The sequence below is a fragment of the Poecilia formosa genome, unplaced genomic scaffold, assembly GCF_000485575.1.
Source record: "Poecilia formosa unplaced genomic scaffold, Poecilia_formosa-5.1.2 Scaffold379, whole genome shotgun sequence".
In the NCBI taxonomy this organism is placed as follows: Eukaryota; Metazoa; Chordata; class Actinopteri; order Cyprinodontiformes; family Poeciliidae; genus Poecilia; species Poecilia formosa.
In genome coordinates this window covers 273,585-299,840 of record NW_006800318.1, presented here as the reverse complement: position 1 = coordinate 299,840, position 26,256 = coordinate 273,585, and the positions used below count along the sequence as shown (strand labels likewise).

The window sequence follows — 26,256 nt, the reverse complement described above, 5'->3', positions numbered from 1 at the left end:
TCCACCCCTCCATCCATCCATCCGTCCATCCATCCATCCATCCATCCACTCATCCATCCATCCATCCATCCATCCACTCATCCATCCATCCACCCCTCCATCCATCCATCCGTCCATCCATCCATCCATCCATCCACTCATCCATCCATCCACCCCTCCATCCATCCATCCATCCATCCATCCATCCATCCATCCATCCGTCCATCCATCCATCCATCCATCCACTCATCCATCCATCCATCCATCCATCCACTCATCCATCCATCCATCCATCCATCCATCCATCCACTCATCCATCCATCCACTCATCCATCCATCCATCCATCCATCCATCCATCCATCCATCCATCCATCCATCCATCCATCCATTCATTCATTACTCTCCCACCATTTCCCATTTCATTTAAAAACTTTGAAATCAATCTGTTGAAACTAAAATCCAATCTAAAAGGTTTTTTTTTTTTCAAACTCTTCTTTGGGATTTTTCACCAGTTGGATTAGAAATGTGAGCAGATTGTCTTTTTGTGCAGCTGCTGTGGTGCCAATAAATAAAACCGGTTCTGTAAACTGTCTGTTTGGTTTCAAAGCTTTTTGTCGTAAACAGTTGGACTTCCTTTGAAGGTTTTTTATCTGTTTTGGATGTAAAGTTCAGGGAGATTTCTGCAGGAAGAGCATCTGTCTCCCCACAGGGTGACTCACTAAAAAAAAACAAAAAAACGTCTCAACCCATTTCAGAGTTCTGGTTTGTTTTCCCACTAGTTCTGTCTCTGAGGACTGATGGGTGTGTGTTTGTGCCAATCTTATCAGGATGAAACATCTCTGCTTCTCTGGTTTTTTGTAGTTGGAGCTTTAGATCTGAGGTGTATGTGCACTGTAAAAGCTGATTTAAATGTGTTTTCTAACGGTTTGTGTGTTTTGTTGCATCAGGGCCGTCAGCGGTGGTCGGCCTGGCTGTGACCTCCAGGACCTACAGCAGCCTGGGCCTTTCCTGGCAGGCCGGCCCAGGCAGGACGCAGCGCTTCAGGCTACAGCTGCGGGAAAAGGCCCAGGGCTCCAATCAGTCCGGTACGTTTATAATTCACAGAGTTTAGAAAGTTAACTTTTCATTTGTCTGCACTATAAATCAATTTGATCAGTTAATCGAATTTATGGTTTTTGAAGATACATTTTTTGATAAAACAGGATTTTTTTTTTGTCAGCAGTGCATTCCTGAGGGTTTCCGTAGTTCAGAGTGATGTCAGCGCCCACGGCGGCCATCTTGTTTCACAAGCATTTTGCATTTCTATTTATTTACGCTTTGAATTCAGATCAACTCTACGACTGAATATCAGCGCCTGGCTACGATGTTTTTGTAAATTATGAGAATAAAGTCAGAATATTTCAAGAATACAGTCATATGAAATTAAAGTTGAATTAGTAGAGGAATAAAGTCATATTAGCAGAATAAAGTTGTAATTTTATAAGAACTACAACACAAAAAATGACAAAAAATTAAAACGAGAAATGTTGAGAAAACTTTGCTATAAGTTTTAGAAATTTACTTAAAAGAAATATTTTATTTTTTAACATATTACTATCAAATTATTATCAGTGGCAGGACTTTAAACAATAAAAACAATCATGCAAACAATTGATTCAATTTTGAAGAAAAAAAATACAAAATTAGCTTTTTTATCATAAAATTATTTTTCTAACTAAGATTGTTTCTTATAAAATATCATTTTGTTTTTTGCTTCTATTGTAACAATATTCTCGTTAGGAATCTAAAATTCTCTGATATTCAGACTCTGTCGTCTGACTCACAGAAGGAATGATTGAGATGAATCATTCATTTTTAAAAATATTTGTTCTTTTAGAAAAAAAAGTGAACAGCAAAAAATTGATTCCACTCGTATATAGTATAAAAAATGTTAGATTTATTTTTAAGCCACATTGCCCAGCTAAAACTAAAAAATTATGGGAATAAATAATAAACCACATAGAAGAAAATTGAATTGTGCTTCTCTACCAGGACAAACAAGCAGCTTCAGGGTCATGTAACTGTTTGTATCTCCAGATCTGCTGAGGAATGAGACTTTAGGAAGTACGACGACGCGGCACACGGTCAACGGCCTGACGCCAGGGCGCCTGTACGTCGTTACCATGGTGACGGAGGCTGGCGGCCTGCAGAGCAGCAGGACGATCGAGGCTCATACCGGTAACGCGAACAGAAACGGAGCGACGTGAATGAAAGAGAAGGTTGTAATGTTGCGTTCCCTCACCAGCGCCCGCCGCCATTTCCAACGTCACCTCGGAAAACAACGGCACCAGCCTCCAGTTGTCGTGGCAACGTCCCGAAGGCGACGTGGACGCCGTGGTCGTCACCTTCTTCGACAACGACACGATAATCCAGGAAACGACTCAGCCTGGAAACGCCACCGAGGTCGCCGCCTACCAGCTCACCCCCGGCTCGGCCTATCAGGTGGAAGTGATGTCAGTCAGCAGCTCTCTGACGAACCAATCAAAACTCACCGTCAGGACAGGTGAGAAAAAACTGAGCCAAACTCGTTCTGTTTGTTTTTTTTATTCCTTCTTCATCTTCATCCTGCTTCTGTTCGACCTTCAGCTCCGGCGGCGGCGTCACGTCTCCAGCTGTCTCCTTCATCCACCGGCGGCCTTCTGCTGACATGGGCGCCCCCCGCTGGCAGCTGGGAGAACTACAGGGTTTTCCTGTTTGACAGCACGCAGCAGCTGGTTGACACCGCACTGGGCCGGGATGCAGTGAACTTTAGCTTCCCGGGGACAGAACTGACGCCTGGCAGGCGGTACCGAGCCACGCTGAGAGTGGAGAGCGGAGGACTGGCGGCCGAGAGCAGCTGTGACGGGTCAATGGGTCAGACATGAACTTTTCTTATTTATTTGGAACAGACCCTAAAAAGTAATAAGAGAAACACTCATGGCAATTATATGGAAGAGAATTAGGGTCGCTGAAGAAAAAAAAAATTATATTTGATTTAAAAACAATAGATTTGCATGTTCAGGGTTTCCCCCAGAGTATTTTAAGCCTGGCGGGCCACCAAGCTTTGCTTGCGCTCCCACCAGTCTAAGCACTTATTTTTATGTTTCCCTTTTTTTCAGACTTTATAGTCGGTGTTTGTATTTTTAATAATGTCTTCCAATAACAAATAATTACCCAGTCTCATTTAAAAAAAAATGTTTAACTCCAAAACACAGTGTGCCGCTGGATGACTGCCGTGTTTTTGGGTTTATTGCAGTTTCCAAATATTATGAATTTTACCGATAATTTATTTGAACAAGTATTTTAGTTGCAAAATGTTGTCATCAACGTGTTGACCTTTATCTAATGTGGGTAAAACTCGCCTTCAGCTCCCGCTCCGGTGGTAGATCTCCACATTCGCCACTCGGATGAGACGTTGCTCAGCGCCATGTGGAACCACGCCCCTTCTGGGTCACGTGATGACTACTTCCTCACCATTCGCCATGGTAACGCCAAATCCCTGCTTGAGACGGATGAAGGCTTTTCAGCAGGGATGGTTTTTATAATTGTCGTCATCTTCCAGGTGACTCCATTGTGGACACGCGCCAGGTGGAGCCGAACATGAGGGAGTGCACGTTCAACGTACTCACACCTGGACGGCAGTATGTCATCACCGTGGCGACGAGGAGTGGGAATCTGAACACATCTGTATCAGTGGAGGGAAGGACAGGTGTGTCAATGATCCTGTTTTGTTGAGGTGATTAAACAAATGTAGTTGTAGTTTTGCTAAGATGAATGTTCGTGGTGCTTCAGCTCCGATGGCGCTGAGTATGATCAGCCTGAGCAGCTCGGGAGTGGACAGCCTTCAGGTGACCTGGAAGAAACCACCAGGAGACGTGGATTCGTACAACCTGACTCTGCTGCAAAACAAGTACGTAATTATGAATAAACTTTGCTTTCTATAGTTTCTTGGCTGTAACGTTTGTCACATTACAACCACAAACTCATATTTCTTTGGGATTTTGCCTCAGAAATTGACACACATTATCACAAGACTGTGAAATGGAGGAAAAATGAACAGTTTTCAAAAAAATTTTAAAATAAACGCAGGTGGGAACAGCTAGCTAAAATGTTAGTTGCGCTAACGCTAAAACACTAATCACAAGTATTAGTGCCATTAACAATAAAGCGCTAAGCCAACACATTATGAAGCAAAGGCTAATGTTATAGCACTATACCAACACTGTATTAAGGAAAAGCTAATGCTAAAGCGCTAACTGTAATCCATACTATATCTGCCCTTGAAAGACCCTCAAACACCAATTTAATTTTGACATTATAATTTAAATGTTTTTTAATGAAGGGACGCTCATTTTGCTAAACATTTCCGATCTTTATTTGCAGAAAACATTGAAAACCATGAATCATGTTTATTCAATAAAAATGCACTAATTTCTGTTAATCACAAAAAATCCCAGTAAAATACATTGAAACCATTTTGTTTTCTGAAAACATTTGAGTTTCTCATCAAACTCCACTCTTCTGGTCCTGCAGTGCTGTTGTCCAGAACCACAGCGTTCCAGCTGGTTCTAACTCTCTGGTTCTGACCGGTTTGACGCCTGGCGCCCTCTACAGGCTGCAGGCTGCCACTATCAGCGGGGAGTTGCAGTCTAAACCAATCAGTCTGGAGGCTCGAACAGGTGAGTTTACGCCGTTCTACACGGTTTGGTGTGCTTGAATAAAAAACCAGAGGCTGTTTTCTGCACAGGAAAACTTATTGTTCAGAACTGCTAATGACAAACACACAGTGGCTTATGTAACCACGTCTGGTTGGCAGTCAGTCGGGATCTTATTGTGTAGATACAATATCCCCATCCAGCTTTTTTCCCAGCGAACACAATCAGCGGCCAAAACAGGAAACCTCGGACCAAACAATCAACAGAGCAGGAATGTTCAAACATTACGATTCAAAATGTCCTGATGTGACCAAAGCGCGGCTGTTTGGAAAATAAAACTTTACAATAAGAATTACCAGAATTTTAATTTAACTTTTAGGTTTAGTTGAGCAGAAATTGCTTCTTTTTCAAGAATTCTTTGTCAGAAATTATTTAAAGAGTGAAATATTTCCCTTTGGGAACAACAAAGTATTTTTGAATTTAAGTTGAATTTCAAATTGAATTTGAATATTTACTAATAAAACTCGTGTTTATTAGCTCTATGTTTAAAGAAACATATTTGATTTATACTTAGTTTTACAATGTTGTTGTTATATTCTGCATATTATTTCAGGTACAAAATATTCAGAATAAGGCCGGGAAGAGAAAAATATATTTTTAATTACAACAATTATAATAAAATTATATAAATTTTACTGAACAAAACTTAAAAAATGACTTTTTTCCAGTAGACTTTATAAAAAGAAATATCTGTTTAAATAAAGTCCATTATTGTAGCTCAATTTTAAGACTTCCTGATGCATCTGCTGCTTAGAAAAAAATATATTTGTATACATTTATTATTACGCTTGAAGAAATTAAGTTAAATTTAAACTAATAAACATAATTTGTATGCACACACATATGTGTGCATGTATATATTTATATATATATGTCTGTATGTGTATGTATGTATGTATATATGTATATATATATATATATGTGTGTGTGTGTGTGTGTGTGTGTGCACATACATGAATGTGAATGCCTCAGCTTGTTTGCATTTCTTCAAATTAAAAATACAGACTTGAATGGATTTTATGTGAAAATAGGACCCTAATTTAACTGAAATCTAAATTACACTATTTTATTTTAGTTTTTAGATGAGTTAAGTGGGACATTTATGTTTTATAGAAAATGACATCAGAAAATCCTGCAGTTTGCAAAAAACATGTATGTATGTATGCATGCATACATACATACATACATACATACATACATACATACATACATGCATGCATGCATGCATGTATGTATGTATGTATTTCAAACTATTGGTGACAATCTTTGTGGAAATGTTGTTTATGCATGAAGATGCATAAAAACAGCTTTTATACACTGTTTTTGTAACCTTTACATGTTGTTTAGCATTTATTTTGTTCAAAGTTAGGAGCCACAGTGGAGACCAAACAGCAAATCTTCATTATCTCCTTAAATGGCATTCTAAGTTCATGACAGAGCTTTGTTTTTTTTGTTTTTTTGTTTTTTTTGGTGATTTGTGTGCCGGGTCACAGTTCTCGCAAAGAATGTGATAATATCAGGCGCTGCTTAAAACAATGTCCGACATGCCTAAAAAAGAAAGCTTGGAATGTTCCACAAGGACAAAGACACTCCCAGGACACACACATGCTCACACACGTGCACGCACACACACACTACAATGTTGTCACAATAGGCGGAAAAAATTGTGTCATACAATAAATTTTCTTAGCAGGAAATTTGTGTGTGTGTATTTGTGGTTTGTGAGGACCAAGGAGTCTTATGATTTTATGAGGACATTTATTAAATAAATTTACTCTGCCTTTTAAGGCTTCAGACTTTTGTTTTTCCAAGTATTTTTGAGTAATTTAATCTTAAATTAGGGAGTCGAACATAAGATCTGAAGGCAAAACAAAGAATGATAACTTAACTCTAGTTATAAAACCCCATTTAAGAAAAGGAAACGATTATTAGCATTTGTGCAAAGTTTTAGTGAAGTTTTGAAATGTCGTGAAAAGGACAAGAAAATGTAAATTGGGTTTGTTTCCATGAACTGGTTTGATTTCATAATGTCAGAATTTTTTTCTAGCAAATTTCCAGCTACTAAAATTCAGGACCTTCCTTGTTTATTCTAGAAAATTTCTAAGATTCTTTGATGGAAATTTTTACTCCTTTTATTTTTCTATCTGCTATGGTCCTAATATGCTGTTGTACTTTCCATCTTCCCTTTTCCTCATTAAGTCTTTTTTAAAAAACCTAAAACAATCTCAAGCAAATGAAAATTATATACAAAATTGAGGATTTTGCATAGAATTTTCTAATGTGTTAACTTAAAAAATTTGGATAAAATAAACTCTTCAAGGAATAACTTCAGTTGACAAGTCGAGCTCATATGCTCTTGCTAGATTGTTTTTGAGCATTTTGGTGTTTATTAAATGTTTTCTGGGTTCTCAGTGAAAAATAATCCACCATCTGAAATGTCCAACATACTTAAAATTGTTTATTAAATGTGATCCTTCAGATTTTGGAACAAGATTGAGTTTTGTTGACAGGTTTTCCCACAATCTTTTCCTATTTGATGTAATTTCTCAGCACCAGCCGCCGTCTCTAAGGTGACGGTTGCCAACGGCGGCAGGTCGGACGCTCTGTACGTCTCGTGGCTTCCTGCGGACGGCGTTGTGGACAGCTACCTGGTCCAGCTGGAGGACAGGAAGCGGACCGTCCACATGCTGCCCGTGTCCAGCTCCTCGCCGCCTGAGTGCTCCTTCAACTCGCTGGAGGCCGGACACCTGTATTCAGTCGTCATAGTAACCAGGAGCAGCGGACTGGAGAACACCACAGTGGTCCAGGCTCGAACACGTGAGACTTTCCTGGATGTTTTTACATGTTTGTTGTTTTTTCTTTTGTTTTATTTACCATACCAATCTGGGTTTGTTCTGTTCGTCTTACAGAACCGGCGACGGTGGGAAACCCAAACGCCGTTCACGCTGGAAGAGACGACTCCCTGAAAGTGAGACAATAAAAACAAAAATACCCTTTTACCAAAAGTGGTAAAAATAAATAATAAAAAAATAAAAAAAATATATCACTACCTCTTTATTTCCAAAAAATGTTTTAGGTAAAATAAACAACTTTTAGCAAAAATAAAATAATAAAAATAATAATTGTGCTATTAACTTAGGATGGTAACATTACAACATTGCAACAAAACTGTGCAACATTTAAACTGACTGAAAAGTTGTAATTAAACTGCAACAATTTTATAATCATTTTAACTGATTATAATATTGCATTAAAGTTACATTTGTAACTGATTTACTGTTGCAGTAAAGCAGGAACATGACTCAGCGGTCAGCAGACCTGCAGCTGTCTGCAGTGTAAACCCTCTGCTGTCTCTCAGGTGTTTTAACTCCTGCGCTGTCTGCAGGTGTACTGGCATCACGCAGCAGGAGATCTGGACCGCTACGTGGTTCTGATCAGCTACAACCACAGCGTCCTGCATAACCAGAGCGTCCCCACCGGACACAACGAGTGCGCCTTCTCGTCTCTGACGCCGGGGCGACTCTACACAGTCACCGTGGAAACATGGAGCGGCAGCTACGTCAGCAGCATCTCCACATACGGACGAACTCGTGAGTCAGAGTTTCAGGAGGGGAACCGGACCGGCGCTGGTATGGTTTCTCACTGACGGTTTTGTTTTTCAGTTCCTGCAGCTGTGAAGAATCTGTCGGTCAAGAACGAAGGAACGGCGGAGCTGAACGTTACCTGGAGTCCCGCCCTCGGAGACGTCGACCATTACGAGGTCAGTTCAGTTTAATCATCTATTCAACATTAAAACACCATTTAATTAATGATTGATATTATTCATCTAGTGCTGATTCACAAAACCACCTTAAATCCATGAAAGTGCTTAAATTTTACTGTGGAAAAGGGAACAAACAACCTCACCTGAATCACCTGTTTAAGGTGGAGTTGACCCAGTGGTCATTTATTTATTTGTTTCCAGGTGACTCTGCTCTTTAACGACACTCGGGTTTTCCCTCCCGCCATGCTGAGCAGCGACGTGCATCATCACCTGCTGACCTCTCTGACCCCGGGGCGCCTCTATAAGATCATGGTGTCCACCTTCAGCGGGCCTCTTCAGGTCGCCCAGGTGATGGAGGGACGGACAGGTGGGACTAAAGTCTTTGTCTCTCCTGATAAAACAAATCTGTGTCCAGATCTTATGAAAGCAGATTCTGTTTTCCAGTTCCCAGCGCTGCAAAGAACCTGAGGCTGATTCCCCAACCCGGCCGGACGGACTCTGGCGCTGGGCTGCTTTTCTCCTGGACACCTGGACACGGAGACCTGGACCTGTACAAAGTGTCTCTGTCAACCATGGTGAGATGGATTCACTCACACTCTCTCTGTACGACTGGGAAATAAATCAATATGATTGATTTATTGAATTTGTACAATTTAAAGATTTAAAGTTTTAAAGTTTTAGATTTTTTTTGTGGTAGTAGTGGCATAATAATCCAAGAACATGCTCAAAGATAAATAAACCTTAAATTCTAATGAACATTTAACACTAGAAGTGGAAAACATTTTAATATACAAAATAAAAAAACAAATAAAATAAATGATAAACTCTCTGTAAACAACATTGTCCTTCCTTAAGAGAAGCTAGTTGAGGCCAAAACACCAGACTGCAGAGTTTTATCCTCCAGTTTTTGGTAGAAAGAGAGAAAACAATAAATCATGAACATGTAAATTATGTGACTAATTTGTCATGTGATTAATTGATGTATTGCTTATTGTGAATTTCAATTGCATGTATAAATTAGACCTTGGTAAGGTTTTGTTTTTTTGCAGTTAGGAGCGTCTTCAGATGAAGATGGACGCTAACATTTGGCTCCTTTTGTGTTTTCCAGGATGGCGTTTCCATCGACACTCGTCCTGTCCCCAAACACGTCTCTTCCCTCGACTTTTTAGATCTGATCCCAGGCCAGGCTTACCGGGTCTCCATCCAATCACAGAGCGGGACGCTGACCAATGGCAACACGGCCTCTGGCAGAGCGGGTAACGCTGCTGTCGAGTTGTTCTTAACGATGAATAACCACCTTGGATTTTCCGTCTCACTGCTCGCTTTCCCTCCTGCAGCTCCAGCAGCGGTCACCGCCCTGCAGGCCGATAACGGACACACCACCCACAGCCTGACAGTCAGCTGGGAGCGTCCGGTCGGGGCGTTCGATGGCTACCGCCTGCAGCTGCTGGACGAAGCGGGAGGCGTGGTGAGGAACCGGTCGGTGGCGGCGGACAGTCAGAGCGAGCAGCTGGAGGGTCTGACCTCTGGGAAGAGGTACCGGGTGAAGCTGGTGACGCTCAGCGGCGGGGTCACATCGCTGGAGGCGGCCGCAGCAGAAGGACAAACCCGTGAGTCAATTTCCTTTTTCAAAGATGCAGTAATAAATAAAATCAGCTTAGTTTTTATCTTTCCACCATGATATAATCCCTCATCTAAAACAAACCTAGAGTGTCGCCTTGATTCTTTCATGGATGTTTAAGAAACTCTTTAATATTTAGCACATCTTCAAATGTTCTGATCTTCATCAAAAATATTAGAGCTCGAACCATTGGATTAATTGTGATGAAATAATCAACTAATTTAGTAAATGATTAATTGTTAACTCAAAAAGAGCTTTGCTAGAAGAACAACAGATCACAACAGCAATTAATCCAAGACTGTAGAAAAATATAAACATTTTGGAATTACGACAAAAAAAGACTTTATCTGTAGATATGTTCAGCCCAGAACACCTGAAGTTCTGAAAGAAAATCTAATAATCTACTTTTGCTCCCTGGTTATTAGTTGCTTAATCTGTAAATAATGTCCTTTTGCTAATGACAAAAGAGAAATCCTCCAACCGCTAGAATCTTACACTACTCCATTTTGTTTACATTTCACAAAGAAGGAAGTTGGTCTGGTGTCTTCAGAAATTTGTGCGTTGTTTCCTTCAGTGGTTCTTGCTGCAGCGCCCCCACAGGCCAGGAGGGAAACAACGGAAAATAGAACAAATGTTGCAGCTTTGGTCCAAAATGAAACTGAATCGAACTGGACTGTCAGGGAAAACAACCAAAGTGGAGAAACTTTGATAATTTAGCAGTCCAAAATATTAAACTCCTTTTTTTTTCATTTCTGCATCTTTTTTTTTATTTTTATTTTTACATCATTTTAACACTCCTAAAGGTGAGTTTTGTTCTCCTTTTCAGGTCCTGCTGCTGTTCAAAACCTGACGGTTGTCATGGCGAACATGACGTCCCTCAGCTTCTCCTGGCGTCCCTCAGATGGCCATGTTGACGCCTACGACCTGTCGCTCTACAGCGTCTCTGAGGCGACGGCCAATCACAGGAAGCAGCATCAGCAGGTGAGGCGACGCCTCCGCTCTGTAGTGAAGCTTCATTTCAGAGCTTTCTGTTGCCACCATGTTGTTTTGCGTTCAGACCGCCGGCGAGCCGGTGGACAGGAAGAAGGTGGGTCCAGCTGCAGACAGCTGTGTCTTCTCAGGCCTGCGAGCGGGAAGCCTCTACCGCCTCCTGGTGGTGAGCTGGAGCCACGACATGAGCAGCGACTCGTCGGTCCTCGCCAGAACTGGTCAGTTGACACGATGAGTCCCACTGTCCCCTCATTCTGTCTTCACTTCAACGCTCCTCATCTGTTGTTGTCTGCAGTCCCGGCTCCGGTGTCGGCTCTGCAGGTCCAGAGTTCTGGACGGACCGACAGGCTGACGGTCAGCTGGCAGCACGGAGCGGGAAGCTGCAGCAGCTACCAGGTAAACACGCTTTGATTGACGTTTATAAGAGAAATCCAAACATTTAAACACATTCTCCTGAATGCCTGTCTGTTGCTTTTACACTTTTTCCTGCCACTGAACTTTCCTATAATGTGCAGCACTTTGTGAACAGCTGGTTTCACTTCCTTATCAAAATCAATAACAACGTGTATCATGATAGACACGTCAATATCAGTAGATATCATGTCTGATAGAATATCCAATAGTTTCATCAAACTGCATGGCATTCTGGGGGATGTAGGCAGAGGAACGGATTTTTATTTATATGAGCTTAAACCAATATTCATTTTATCCACATTTAAATATTTTTTATTATTTTATTACAACATATTATATTAGATAAAGAAAGAAAAGTAAATTTCAGCCAAAAACAGAACATTTTCTGGAAAAGCAAGAATATTTCTGAGCTCTGAAAGTCAAAGATTTTCCACTTTTCAAACTCTGAAATTTCCTTGTTCTTTCTAGAAATGTTTTGGAGTTTATTCTCAAAATTTCTGAGTTTGTTGGTGGAAATTAACTCTTTCTTTACTGTTTTTATTATTACTTTATATCATGGCAACCTTATTTTCTTATTATTTGAAATGCTCTATAATTTGGGCTTCTTAAACTTTTGGGTTACAATTATTTAATTACAATAATGATTTTTTAAATATGTTCCCCAAAAATGTCTTTAAGGTTAAGTAAATATTTTCAAACGCCTTTGTTTTTAGTTTTTAGATGTTATTTAGTCTTTATTATTATTATTATTATTTTCAGTTCTGCTGTTTGAGTTCTTTTTTGTAAATTTTCCAATACGATATTTAAAATCACATTGCATTAGAATCTGTTCAATTTGCTGTTGTAATCAAATCAAATTGACAAATTACAAATGAAAAAAGGAATAATTCTTGGAAAAAACCCTGAATATAATAAATAAATTTTCCCTAAACGGATGCAGCTGTTTTCATTTGCTTTTATGGTTTAAGGTTCTGCTGTACGATGCGTCCGGATCCACTCAGGGCGCTCAGAGCCTGGGGGCGGAGCACAGCAGCCACACCTTCCTCGGTCTGACCGCCGGCCGGCTGTATCGTGCTGATGTCATCACTCACAGCGGCGATCTGACCAATACCGTCTCAGGATTTGGACGAACCTGTAAGCCATTAAAAATAACAAATATAAAAAGCTAATTTGTTGATTCTAAGGTTTATTTTTTCTGTCCTGTTAGCTCCAGAGCCGCCCAGCCACCTGTCCATCAAACCAGGCCCGACCAATCAGTCGGTAGAGCTGCTGTGGTCTGGCCCCGCCTCTGGGGACTATGACAACTTCAGCCTGCAGTGGGCGCCAGAGGACCCGCTGTCTGTCACACAGACTCACCTCAGCAGCCGCATGGTCAGCGGGATGTTTCCGGGACGACAGTACAACTTCACCGTGACGACCGTCAGCGGGGGCGGAGCCAAAGGCAGGCCTACAGCCAGCAGCCAACCAATCCAGAGGAGCGTCAGAACAAGTAGGCGGAGCCAGTAAAATTTACTGTTAAGAATAAAGCTGCTCAAACCAAGAACAAAGGAAAAGAGAAAATTAACAGCTTTATTTAGCTAATTTTATTTATTAAACGAAAATATTTTATTAAATATATTGCTAATTTTATGTAATAGATGAAAAAAATATTTAAACAAATCATTCTGGAGATACGGACTAACTTTTTACAGGGGTTAAAAACATGCAGAAATCAAATAAATAAATGTTGTTATCTTTGACATGTTATAATATGTAAATTTCATGTGCTTCATTAGTTCAAAGAAATAAAAATGGAAAAACAAGCATTTTTTGCTCAAAAAACAATGATCTTTTAGACAATTTTATTCAGTAGGTACATACATTTTATTAAAAATACTTAAGCAATTCATATCTTAGAAATAGATTAACGTTCTGAGGGGTTTAAAATTAAATCAAATAATGAAATTATTTTGTTATACCAATAATAACGAATAATTTGAAGACATTGAATTAATACGAGTTATGACAACATTTCACTTTGGGATCAGTAAAGTATTTTTGAATTTGATATATAAAATTTGCTGCTTTAGTTCAAAGATCATAAAAATGTAAGATCATTTATCAGGTTGGCCACCAGGTGGCAGCAGAGAAAAAGCTGCTTTTTCTTTAATCCATTTTTTATGACAGTCTGTGTGTTTGTGAGATTTTGGCTGCAGGGATCAAACTGATCACCGCAAGGAATAAAAAAATAAATAAATAAAAGTAATAATCCGGGACACATTTGAAATATTTATAAACCCGACCCAGTTTGTTCTGGTCGGCCTGTAGAAGCAGATTTATGTCACTTCTGAAAATGAACATGTCATGTGGAGAAAGAAATCAGGTTTTATCTTCATGTTTTAATATTACAGAGTTACAATTAGCTGTGTTACAGTCCAGTCAGAACCAGAACCTTCCTGCCACACTTATCAGAAATCCGTCCTGCAGGTCCGTCTCCTCTGCGGTCCATCCACTGCTTCCCTCTGTCCTCCTCCGCCCTCTCCTGCTCCTGGACGCCACCGCTTGCTGACTTCGACTCCTACGAGGTCGAAAGCCGTCGCCACGACAACGGGGAGCTGACCTCGAACCTGCGGCTGGCCGGTGGCGTCACCGCGGTAACGCTGGACCACCTGGATGCGTTCAGGAAGTACACGGTGACAGTCAGGGTGTCGTCAGCCGGGCAGACGAGTCCGGCGGCGACTCAGACCGCCATCACCATGATTGACCGTGAGCTTAAACACACTCACACTCACCACAGACACACACACACACACACACACACACCACTCCAACCTTCAGACTGTTTCTCTGCTTTTGGCACTTTGAAGAACTTTCTGGGATTTCATTTAGTTTTTGTAAAGAATAAAAATCTAAATGGTAAAAGTGTAAATCAGCAATGAGGAATTACAGTTTGAACAAATTCAAACTTGACATGAACTGGAGACCTGAAGCTGCTAAAAATAACTAATCCTTCGATATAATCAATACTAAAGCCAAATAATTATTCATATATACCATTTGGTGTTAATCTAGATTAGAACTGCGACAGCTTACTTGGGTCGATACAGACGGAAAAAAAGAGTAAATTTCAACAAAAAACTCAGAAATTGTTTGATTAATCTTAGAAATTTTCTAGAAAAAAAATTAGCTCAGAAGTTGAGAATTTAAAGCTTTAGAGTCTCAGAAAATAAAAGTTTCTGATTTTTTTGCTCGCAAATTTACTCTAAAATGACCCTAATAAGCCATAGTTGTGTAGAAAATGATTAAAACTGACCCATTTTTAACCCAAATTGTCTCTTTCATCTGACCTGCTGGAAGTTTTAAACTACTAAAGTACATCCAGAACAAACGTATGTGACCCTCTATAGCCAACAAGACAAACAGACTGGAAATAAGAAAATGTTAATGGATGCTATAGACAGGCTGTGCTAATGCTACAATATAACAATATAAAAATTATTTAGTAGAATTAGTTGAACAGATTTCTTATTTTCTGAAGGTTTTTAGGTCGGAGCAGAATTCCTGACATTACTTCTGGTGCAGATTTCCGTTTCTGAAAACACTCCTGGCTTAAGTTAATTAACTGTTATCAAGGTCACATGGACTTCCTGCTATCTGAGCAGCTTCCTGTTGTGCTGCGCTCTTTATAACCAATGAGTCACTTTATTTATCTCTTTGACCTTTCAGAAATTAAGTCATTGTGACCCAAAGTACAAGTTTCTTCTCTTTTCCAACCTTTTCTTCCTTATTTGTTCTTCCACTTTCTGCCTGTGCGACACCATAAATCAACCTGACACGAGGACACTGGGAAAAAAAGACATTAATAGAAGAAGAAGAGATGACACTGGAAGTTTCTAACCTCCACAGCAGCAGGTTGAAGAGTCCATGGAATATTATATTGATTTAAACTGAATATATTATGCAAAATTAACTTTTTATGCCTCCATTTTGGTCTCAACTGCTTCTAACAACAAAGTGCTAATTTGGTCGTTTTTTGGCGCTAAGTTCATGGTTTTTGGTGTCTAGAAACTGAAACATTTCAAAAACCTCGCAATTGTTGAGTGATATTCTACAGACACTGTTACCTAACAATTCAAGCAGAGTTCCACCCGTTACCTAGCAACCCAAACTAAGCTCTGGCACATTTGGTCAGCTGGGTTTACTGTGGTTTTATGTGCTGTGCAATGCTTCTGGCAAAGACAAGTGTTTTGTTGTTGACTTACCTTCCAGAAATCACTTGTTACATCCTTGTTGGTTGTGCAGGAGGCTCTATTTCTGCTTTTCAAAGATGCACAGTTTTCTAATTGTACATCTGTTGGCAGCTGTTTTCATGTTAACGTTGATTTTGGGATAGTTAGCTACTCCAAACGTTAAATGTATTGTAGGAAGAATCGTTGTTAAACTTTTGGTTGATGAATGAATTTCCTGTCAGGTCCACCCGTCCCGCCGCCCAGCGTTCACGTCAGCGAGAAGTCATCCAAAATGACGTCGTCCTCCATCTTGTTCCGTTTCAACTGTTCCTGGTTCAGCGATGCCAACGGAGCCATCAGATACTTCTCTGTGATCGTAGCTGAGTCAGATGGTACAGAAACTCCTCCACCGCTGCTTTTACGCTTCTCAGATTTTCTTCCCTGTATGACAAGAAGTGAAACTCCTCATTTATCTCAACAGCCAATGAAAATCTGCAGCCAGAACAGCGCCACCCACTGCCATCATACCGCGATTACATCAGCAACTCCTCTGTCAGAGCGTATCAGACAGCGTACTTCCCGAGCCGCTGCCCTCAGGACACAGAGAGCGCCGGCGGACAGGTAGCCGCTGCACAAACACAAGTATTTATTAACAAATATCTTGGTACACTAGGAAAATGATCAATAATGTATTCCTTAGATAGTAATTATTTGCTACTTGATCAGGTGGTGGAGGTGAATCTGGGGGCAGGTGGGGACCGGCTGGGCGGAGCCTGTGATCATTACCATGACGATGACCTGTACCGTGGTTATGGCGGCTTCTGTGACGGGCCGCTGAAACCTAAAACATCTTATAGGTGAGCAGAAGGCAGAGACAGGTGAGGCAGCAGGAGGCGGCCAGTGATAACCAGGTGTGTGTGTGTGTGTGTGTGTGTTTGTGTTTGTGTAGGCTGAGTGTGCGAGCCTTCACCAAACTGTTTGATGAAAACCTCAGAGAAGTAGCCGACCCGCTCTTCTCAGACACGTACCTGTCGTCGCCGCTCAGGACGCATGCAGGTGAGAAACGCTTCACACCTGAAACGTTTTCAGTCCGAACCCGAAGCTTCACTCCAACCTCGCCTCTTCCTGCCAGAGCCTCTAGGGGGCGTGGTGGAGGGCCTGAGCGCTGGGATGTTCCTCATCGGCATGATGGTGGCCGTCGTCTCCCTGTTGGCATACAGGCAGCGGCTGCGCAAAGTGTGAGTGGAAAACAAACATTTTTAAAATTTCTACTTCTTTTTCTACAAAATTTCTGAGATTTATGTCAAAATTCTATTTTTCTTTAGCAAATTTTCAGAAATTTCCAAGTTTTTTTTTCTCAAATTTCTCAGATTAATCAAAAATTTGATTTTTTTTGTTGCAGTTTTTCAAACTCAAAAATCTTCATGTTCTTTTGTAGATTTCTGAATTTGTCATAATGCTTTTTTTTCTACCAATTATTCAAAGTCAGAACATTCCTAGCTTTTTTTCAAAGCAGTTCTTAGTTTAGTCTTAAAATTAGATTTTTTTTTCTAGAAATGTGTTACTTTTGAAATTCAAAATGTCCACATTTTCTATTTTGCTTTTTTGTAGCAATGGTCTTTTTATGAGTCTGAATATTGAAGGCAGCAATTAATCAAGTACTAAATTAGATTGATTAATCAAAATTAATCATAGCTGTAAAACATGTTGTGATTGTCACTACAAGAGTAAAAAGCAGCATTTTGAAGACCCGGTTCTGTTGGTTCTGCAGGGCCGTGCAAGAGAACCCGGTGGTGAGGATGAGTATGTGGAAAGAAGTCCCGGCTGCGGGGATGTATATGGGAGTGAGGAGGTGAGTCTGCATCTATAAATATTCTGCAGCAGAATGTTTCCAGCGTCTCCCACGTCCGATATGTGAGGCTGTGAAGAATTAGTTTCCAATAAGAGTCCGGTTCTGTCGGCCCGCTGAGCTCATCAGTCACCAACAGAACCTGGGACCGAATCACTCCGAGTTTACAGAGAAACGAAATATCAGCAGCAAACATTCAGAGATGATTTAATCTCATTTGATCATTAAATCACTTTAATAGTTAAAACTTAAATGTTAGCTTTGAGTGTCGGGTTGATTTATCTGGGTTTTAAAAGTACAAACAACACAGGGACAGTGAACGCAGCGTAGTTAAAAAAAGACCTAAACACCTTATAGGTCCGAAAGTGACACAATCCAGTGTTTTTGTCTTTACAAAAAACTGCCATTTTCTGCATGCTTTTTCATTTAAGCCCTTTTATACAATATTAGAAATGCATTAGAAGATGCAAATAAATAAGAAAATACACATTTTATTGCCTAAATGAGATAACATTAGTTTAGTGAACACTTAATCATTTATAACAAAGGATTCATCTGCAGCTCAGAAATACTTACAATACTTCTAACATCAACACAGGCCAGGACTGATCGGTTCAGTTTTGCATTAATAGATAAATAATTGGATGCAAAAGGAGCTTAGTGGGAGATTTTAAAAACATTTGAACCAAGTGAAACTAAAACAGTCACATGAGGAGTTTTTCTCCAATGTTTATTCCACAATACACTGAAAAAACACAAAATCTTACCAAATATTTCTATCTAGTTTCCAGTGCAAATATCTTAGTAAACTTTAAAAAAGACAAAATTATAAGTAACTTATTTTATGAAAATGATTCATTTATATTCATAAAAAAGTTCTAGTTCCCTGGCAGATTATTTCACTTATAATAAGATATTTTCCCTTTTCATAGGTGAAACAATCTGCTTATCTTTCTCATCAATATTTAAGAATTATTGGCGTATATTGTTAAAAAAGCCCATTTCTAATAAACATGATAAATATATTTGTACATGTTAGTGTGAACATTAACTGACTGTTTCTGTTTCCCTGCAGTAATCGGAGGGTCACCAGGTGAGTTTCTCTGTAAATCTGAGGCTGAAGCAGCAGATTGTTGTTCACATGTTGTTCACATGTTGTTCACATGTTGTTCACATGTTGTTCACATGTCCCCCTCCTTCCTACAGTCCCGTCAAAGCGTGCCACTTTGAGTCCCATCTGAACAAACTGCAGGCCGACTCCAACTACCTGCTGTCTGAGGAGTTTGAGGTGATTTCAGATGAGAAATGTTTGCTGCTGTTTTTCACCTTAAACATTTTCCATCCTCTACTGCTGATGTAAATCATTAAAAAGTTAATTTATTTAAATAATTTGGCTGTATTTACAACATTAAAGAAAGGTTGGTAAGCAGAACCAGGATCCTGATCTGCTCTAGACTTTGTGCTTCATCCTGGTTTTTAGCTTTCTCAGCAGATTGTAATTTCCCTTCAGTGTTAAGTGAACTCAGAACGTTCCCTGCAGAGTGAATCTCGTGTTTCTGCAGGATCTGAAGGATGTGGGCCGCAACCAGACGATGGACGTGGCCAGACTGCCGGAAAACCGCGGGAAGAACCGCTACAACAACATCCTGCCGTGTACGTTTATTCAGCAACTCAATATCTGCTGAGAAATGACATGACATTTAATTTTTGAACCAACTTCAAAGATGTTTTCATAAAGAAACTAACAGTTTGTTTTCTAATAATGGAGTTGGTTTTGGCTGGTCAGATTTAATTTACTAATTAATTGTCATTAATTTCAAGCAGCTTCAGACCGATGTTTGTTTCCGTTTCCAGACGACTCCACCCGGGTGAAGCTGTCCTACCTGGAGGATGACCCCTGCTCTGACTACGTCAACGCTAGCTATATACCTGTACGCACACGCACAAACACACACACGCACAAACACACACACACACACCACACCAACATGCCCTCACTGTCCCTCCGCCTCCAGGGCAACAACTACCGCCGGGAGTACATCGCCACCCAGGGGCCGCTGCCGGGCACGAAGGACGATTTCTGGAGGATGGTGTGGGAGCACGGTGTGCACAACGTTGTCATGGTGACGCAGTGTGTGGAGAAGGGACGGGTAAGAACAGGCTGATGGAGATCAAGCCATCTGGACTGTTGGTTCTGGTCGCGCTCATCTTCCTCTTACTACTCAAAAATATCTTTAAGGTTCAAGTCAGGACAGTTTACACAACATGTTTTCCTTCCACTAAATTTTCCATTTATTAGTATCCAGAGACCAATAAATGAATTTATTTAAAGGTGCAAATGTAACATTCCATGTTGAGTTTCAACAATGTTCAATTTCCCTTTGAGATCAAACATTTACTCTCATTAAATCATTTTATTTAAAGTAAAGAAAAGCATAAAACACAGAAAGAGCTTGAAAACATTGTATTAAAGACGGTGTTGTTTTTATTTTAACTTATTTAGCATTCTGCACATGGGGCTTAAACAACAAAAACTCTTTGCTAAAGAAGCTAGATGTTCAAAAGAGGACTATAGCGAAGTATATTGATGGAAGGTTGAGTGGAAGGAAAAAATGTGGTAGAAAAATAATGTTTTATTATCTGACATAAAGATGAGCCGACCTGAAGGCTGATCTCTTCCATGCTACGCTGCATTGATGCAGTAATTCATGCAGAAGGAGCCTCAACCACATGCTGACTGCAGATACTAGAAATAATGGATCCATTTGGACTTAATGAGCTGCAAACATCTGACTGTGTCTAGTTAACTTATTCAGAGAATTTAGAACTGCAGCTACTGATTATTTTAGTAATCAGTTATTTTACTCATTTGATAAAAAATCTATACATTCTGTAGATTTTTCATTTAACCACTTCAGCATATTTTAGACAATATAATCAATTCATTAAAAGACGCAAAAACAAATTAAATTAATTTTGAAATGTTTCTTTTTCCACTGTATGCTCCAGTTAGCTATTAATCGATTAATCAGTTCATCATGATTAACTGATTGATCTGCAGATGGTGAACTAGCGTGGCGTTCTGTTTGCAGGTGAAGTGTGATCAGTACTGGCCGGCCGACAAGGAGCCGCTGTACTACGGCGATCTGGTCATTCAGATGCTGTCAGAGTCCGTCCTGCCAGAGTGGACCATCAGAGAGTTCAAGATCATCTCGGTACAATTCAGCAACGATTTCCTGCAACTTCAAAACAATTCATTACAAATTAAAGGCGACCTTTTTGCACGTTTTTTGCTTCTATTTCAGTTTCAACTGCTTCTAAAAACAATCAAAAAGTTTTTAACAAAACTCACCTGAGCCTTTCATAACATTTAGTTGAATGATAAATTATCCCAAAGGTTATTGTGATAAATGATAATATCGTTTAGTAAGTAATATAATGTTAATGGCATAATAATAATGCAAGAACACATTGTCAAAGTTCAATAAGCGTTAATTTCTAATGAACATTTAACACTGGAATTGGAAGACAATTTAAATATACCAAATAAATAAAATGAATCATGAAATTACTGTAAGCAACATTATCCTTCCAATAAAGGGCTAGTTGAGACCAGACTGAAGAGTTTTATCTTCCAGAGAAAAACAATAAATCATGTTAATGAAAATTAAAAAGTTCATTTTAATTTAAGAGGTGATTTATTGATTATTGAGACAATGAATCAGCTGCTTTTTGGCAATTACCATTACACATTACCTATCAACCAGAGCAGAGTTCTGCCCATTACCTAGCAACCCCTGCTGAGCTCCAGCATGTTTGGTCAACTGGTATTACCGCTGTATGAAAAGACAAAATGTTTAATTGTTGACTTACCATCCAGAAACCACTTCCTGCATTCTTGTTGGTTGTGCAGGAGGCCCCACGTCTGCTTTTCAAAGATGTACGGTTGCATAATTGCTCATCAGTTTGCAGACATTTTCACCTGCGAGTGTAAACATTGAGTTGGGGGCGTGGCCAGCAGCAGCTTATTTTAAAGTGACAAAACGCCCTAAAATCTTATTATCTAAGAATGATTTTGTGTTAAAATGTGATGGACATGTTTTGCATAGGCCATAGACGTTTCCTAACTTGTTGAGGGAAATGTAATATGTGACCTTTGACCTTTAGCGCCATCCTAGAGCAGAAACTGAACTTACTTCCTGGTTCTGAAGGAGAACAGCTGCAGTTATCCACGGATGATGCGTCACTTCCACTACACGGTGTGGCCCGACCACGGCGTTCCCGAAAGCACCCAGTCCCTGATCCAGTTTGTTCGGACCGTCCGGGACTACGTGGACCGCTCACCCAGCACTGGCGCCACCGTTGTGCACTGCAGGTGGGTCGGCGATAGGCGCCCGGACCTGCGGCGTTTAAACAGAACCGTATTGTTCTGGGTCGTTAACCGGGTTTTGTTCTGGCAGCGCCGGAGTCGGTCGGACCGGGACCTTCATCGCCTTGGACCGGGTTCTGCAGCAGCTGGACTCCAAGGGAGGCATCGACCTGTACGGCTGCGTGTTCGACCTGCGGCTGCACCGGCAGCACATGGTCCAGACTGAGGTACGGAACCAGAACCAGAACCAGACCGTAGCTCATTGGAGAACCCAGCAGTGTTCTGATCTGGTGTGTGTTTCAGTGTCAGTACGCCTTCCTGCATCAGTGTGTGAGGGACGTGCTGCGAGCCAGGAAGCACCGCAGCGAGCAGGAGAACCCGCTCTATCCCATCTATGAGAATTTCAACCCAGAATACTGCCGCGGTGAGTCCAGAACCAGAACCAGAACCAGGGCTCTGGTGTGGTTTCACTTAACTTTCGATTTAAATGTAGATTTTGTTTCAGTTAAGTGTTAAAAAAAACACTTAAATTATCAGTACCAGCTTGTTCCTGTAGGGGGAGCACATTCTGGACACCAGGGCCGGTCCAAACCTTTTTGGGACCATAAACAGATTTTAATCTGGGGCCCCCCATCCCAGCATCTCAACAGCAGATACTTCATTATTCCTAGACTACATTAAGTGTGTAACATTATAATTATTACCACTATTAGGTATTAGTTTACATCATACTGGTGCCTCTATGGATGTTTATTTATTTTAAGGTGTAGCAGAAAAGAAATATGTAATAATTAATTTGCATTTTGAAATGCACAGTGGTGGCGTTTTAATGTAACTATTTGAAAGTAAAAGAAGAACAATGAATTACCAGTAAACAAGTTGGCAAGTTTAATATCTTTTGTCTTAAAATATGGAGCAGATATAAAATGTGCGATCTGTCGTTACGAATAAAATGAAATGATGCTGTTGAGACCCTGAACTCTGATCAGAGTAAAAATTTTGGTTCTGGTGTGATTTGAATGCATATGTGAACACCAAGTGGACCAGAGCAGGAAGTGGACTACAGCGAAGGGCATTCTGGGTACAACAACCAAAACAAATGTGCTAGCTTAGCACTAGCGGGAGAAATGTCTTTAGAGAAAGACAAAAGAGAAATCCTACAACTGATTAAAATTTGACGCCACTTCATTATTGTTTACATTTGGTGAAACAGGAAGTTGAGCTCAATGCCTCCTTCAGAGGTTTTTGTGTTGTTTTCTTCAGAGGTTGTTGATGCAGCGCCTCCACAGGTGAGGTAAAAAAGAAAACTGCAACAGCTGAAAATGTAACAAATGTTGCAACTTTGGTTCAAAATCAAACTTTTGTATCAGTTTTATAGATAATCTTCTAACACCTCAGTTTGAGTAGCTGCTTTTTGAATAAATACAGAAAAATTATAGAGAATTCACTTCCAGTCAGGCTTCCAGATATTAATTTGATATTTAAGTGATCGATCTGAATTAAATGTCAGTTTTCTTTTTTAATCCCTCGACTTGCTGCAGTCAATGGAAAACATTAAGAATTTATATTTTTGTAAACAGAAAAGTTTGAGATATTCAAATACAAAACAAGCAAAAATGACTTTCTGACACTAACAGAACTCTCACTGGTTTCTGTTAAAGTTCATATAAACTAGAAAATATCAGCGAGCAAACTAAACATAACTTCTAATGTAACAATCTGGACTAAGGAGAAAATAAATGTTGATTTAAATTAGAGGATTTATTAGAAATTGAACATTTCTTTGCTAATCCTCCTTCCTGTTTAGCTTAACAGCTTTATGAATTAATTTCATTAAATTTTTCATCACAACATCATTAAAATTGTGATTATTTCTCCTCAGATTTCATCTACAACGGACGTTAACAAGGCAACGGCGCTCAGCCAATCAGGAGAGAGGAAGCTCACCATGGAGACATGTTCAGTAACTGGTCGGACGTTAGCAGCTGAATAAAATCTCTTTCTTTGGTCGGGATCACCATTTTAACTGTGGTAAATCACCGTGGAAACCAAACTCATCACCAACAGGATTCAGGTTAAATGTGCTGTAAAAAAGACATTTTTACATGATATAAAACCAGTTTGTTGGGTTTTTTTTTTAAACCGATCGGTAAAAAATGCCTTCAAGTTCAGATGGTCGATCTGCTAAAAAGCTCTGCTGTAAATTATTATAATTATACTTTAGTGCCATGTAAAATCAGCTGTTTTATATGTTAAACTTTTCATGAGAAGTCAGAGAAAGCTGTTGCTGCACACTACTGGTCAGCTGGCTGAAACAAGGCTTACAAAAAAAAAACTAAAGTTAGCTAGCTACCTGAGCAGATAGCCTGACTAATTATCCATCTAATATCAGCTTGTTTTAATATTATTATTAGAGCAGAAAAACAAAATATAATGTGCACATGAAAACTGTTAACATTTCTGGGTGTTTATTCTAATTTTGTTTTTTTTGTTTTGCTCAATTTGCAGGAATGTTGGATATTAATTTAACTGGAATATTTGTTAGATTTGTGGCATTACTGTCAACCTGTAGCATTTTCACTCAAAAGACTGTTATTGTGTTGAAATTTCAAAATACAAAAATACATATTTATCAGTAACTTAATGAATTTGTTCAATTTATCCGTTATTTTTATGAGTTTTCTATCCAGAAAACTACCAGTAATGTTTTAATCTGAAAATATAAACAGGAAACTGTAAAAACCTACAAAGACTGACACAGGAAGTGGGGTTGAAGTTGACCCAGAGCAGACAAGGTGTGAAGGGGGCGGAGCCTGTGGTATGACATCATAGCTTTCAGCTCCTCTATGCTGATTCATGTTATTCCTAACATGGCCGATGCGACTGTTTGACTCAGTCAAAGCTTAGTTTTACTCTTATGAACAAGCTTGTTGTTACCATGATGATCTAACCAGGTTAACAAGACAGATGGTGACATCACAGACCGTCCAGCACGGAGAACCTTTGAGACCAGAATCCGGTTCGGTTTGTTCTGACCCATCAACCGAACCCTAATATGATCAATAATCAATACAAGTCCATCGTTTAAAGCCCAAACTAACCTCATATTTTCACAAATTTATCAGAGAAGCTAAATTTAAATCAGAATGTTGTTATAAATGGTTCTGAAGTTGTTTGAGAAAATAAATTGCCTATTTTTCTACTTTCTCTCCTCCATATAAGCTGTTTATTTAAAGAAAACCTCACACAATGCTGTATGTAAATATTGATGTAATAGTGGTTTTCCACTGCTGGGTTTATATTTGTGTTTTCATGCTAGATTTCTGCTTCAGACTTTTAACTTTCTGCCTCAGAAAATAACTGTTTAAAACAGCTTCAGAAAACAGTTTAAACACGCCTCAAGTTTCATTTTAATAAATCAGGAATCGGATAAAATGTTTTTTTTAATGTATTTTCTTTTCTTTTTCTTTGTAATACAAAAGCCATTTTAAATGTTTTTAAAAGTTATAAAAGGTCCAGTTTGAATAATGACATTTTATAGAAAAAAAATGTAAACAAGATTTAAGGATTGTATTTTAATATAAAATACTGTTTTTTAACCTGCCATCAGAAACATGTAAACTTGATTATAAAGCTCATTAAAATTAGCTGCCATTCCAAAGTTTGTCTTTGTTTTTCTTCCAGTTTGTCACGTACTCTGCGACCCGCTGAGACGGTTCTGATCGACTTTTTTCCAGGTTTTCTGAACATCTTGGGTCGCCGTTTCAGTCCAGCTCCCGACTCTGACCTTTACGATGGTGAATTAGGAACATTGCAGAGTTGATTTGCACCAAATAACTCCAAAATTTTCAAATTAAGCTCAGAAATTTGAGAAAATGTTGAAAATTTCTGCATTTCAAAAATCAAACTTTTTATTTTTGAAACTCAGAAATGTTCATGTATTTTCTAAAAGTCTACTGAGATTAATCTCAAAATTTCAGAATTTTTTCGTCAAAATTTTCCTGTTCTTTTTCTATTTATCTTTTTTATACAGTCTAACAAATATTGACCTGAAGAGAAAACAAATCTGCTGCAGATAAACTTCAGAATCCAATCATTAGGAATGACAACAAATATGCTGCTTGTTGTGTTGGAAGACGGAATAAAGTGAGTTTTTTTAATGAATAAATATCTTGAGTTATACAGACTGATACTGATTAGCAATCAAGGAAAATGTTTACTGTTTAAAAGTAAAAGAACCCAGTTAGACTTGTTCTACATTTTGTTTTTTTCTACTGAAAGAAAAACTTTCTTTAGAGATCAAACTGAGCAGCACAGTTGCAGCATTTT

General features: G+C 39.4%; 1 protein-coding gene across 2 annotated transcripts in view; it reads left to right on the top strand.

Moving 5' to 3' along the window:
• Positions 1 to 24,886, top strand: part of ptprb (protein tyrosine phosphatase receptor type b) — a 32,697-nt gene extending 7,811 nt beyond the window's left edge. The window contains exons 3-40 of one of the 2 annotated variants that reach the window (XM_016662595.1): positions 928 to 1,065; positions 2,057 to 2,197; positions 2,265 to 2,522; positions 2,606 to 2,869; positions 3,364 to 3,483; positions 3,561 to 3,707; positions 3,791 to 3,908; positions 4,532 to 4,677; positions 7,264 to 7,530; positions 7,623 to 7,681; positions 8,099 to 8,303; positions 8,376 to 8,473; positions 8,678 to 8,843; positions 8,921 to 9,051; positions 9,585 to 9,732; positions 9,814 to 10,086; positions 10,924 to 11,078; positions 11,155 to 11,305; positions 11,383 to 11,483; positions 12,470 to 12,635; positions 12,709 to 12,990; positions 13,968 to 14,246; positions 15,952 to 16,101; positions 16,191 to 16,330; positions 16,436 to 16,566; positions 16,659 to 16,765; positions 16,842 to 16,947; positions 17,481 to 17,561; positions 18,634 to 18,651; positions 18,765 to 18,846; positions 19,121 to 19,211; positions 19,413 to 19,489; positions 19,574 to 19,708; positions 20,651 to 20,773; positions 21,770 to 21,933; positions 22,019 to 22,154; positions 22,231 to 22,351; positions 23,810 to 24,886. In XM_016662595.1, the coding sequence (XP_016518081.1) occupies positions 928 to 1,065; positions 2,057 to 2,197; positions 2,265 to 2,522; positions 2,606 to 2,869; positions 3,364 to 3,483; positions 3,561 to 3,707; positions 3,791 to 3,908; positions 4,532 to 4,677; positions 7,264 to 7,530; positions 7,623 to 7,681; positions 8,099 to 8,303; positions 8,376 to 8,473; positions 8,678 to 8,843; positions 8,921 to 9,051; positions 9,585 to 9,732; positions 9,814 to 10,086; positions 10,924 to 11,078; positions 11,155 to 11,305; positions 11,383 to 11,483; positions 12,470 to 12,635; positions 12,709 to 12,990; positions 13,968 to 14,246; positions 15,952 to 16,101; positions 16,191 to 16,330; positions 16,436 to 16,566; positions 16,659 to 16,765; positions 16,842 to 16,947; positions 17,481 to 17,561; positions 18,634 to 18,651; positions 18,765 to 18,846; positions 19,121 to 19,211; positions 19,413 to 19,489; positions 19,574 to 19,708; positions 20,651 to 20,773; positions 21,770 to 21,933; positions 22,019 to 22,154; positions 22,231 to 22,351; positions 23,810 to 23,832 (5,498 nt within the window). In that variant the 3' untranslated portion in view covers positions 23,833 to 24,886. Of the gene's footprint in view, positions 1 to 927; positions 1,066 to 2,056; positions 2,198 to 2,264; positions 2,523 to 2,605; positions 2,873 to 3,363; positions 3,484 to 3,560; positions 3,708 to 3,790; positions 3,909 to 4,531; positions 4,678 to 7,263; positions 7,531 to 7,622; positions 7,682 to 8,098; positions 8,304 to 8,375; positions 8,474 to 8,677; positions 8,844 to 8,920; positions 9,052 to 9,584; positions 9,733 to 9,813; positions 10,087 to 10,923; positions 11,079 to 11,154; positions 11,306 to 11,382; positions 11,484 to 12,469; positions 12,636 to 12,708; positions 12,991 to 13,967; positions 14,247 to 15,951; positions 16,102 to 16,190; positions 16,331 to 16,435; positions 16,567 to 16,658; positions 16,766 to 16,841; positions 16,948 to 17,480; positions 17,562 to 18,633; positions 18,652 to 18,764; positions 18,847 to 19,120; positions 19,212 to 19,412; positions 19,490 to 19,573; positions 19,709 to 20,650; positions 20,774 to 21,769; positions 21,934 to 22,018; positions 22,155 to 22,230; positions 22,352 to 23,809 lie in introns of both variants that reach the window. The other variant, XM_007575483.2, reaches the window with a different exon arrangement.
• The last annotated feature ends 1,370 nt before the right edge of the window (positions 24,887 to 26,256 follow it).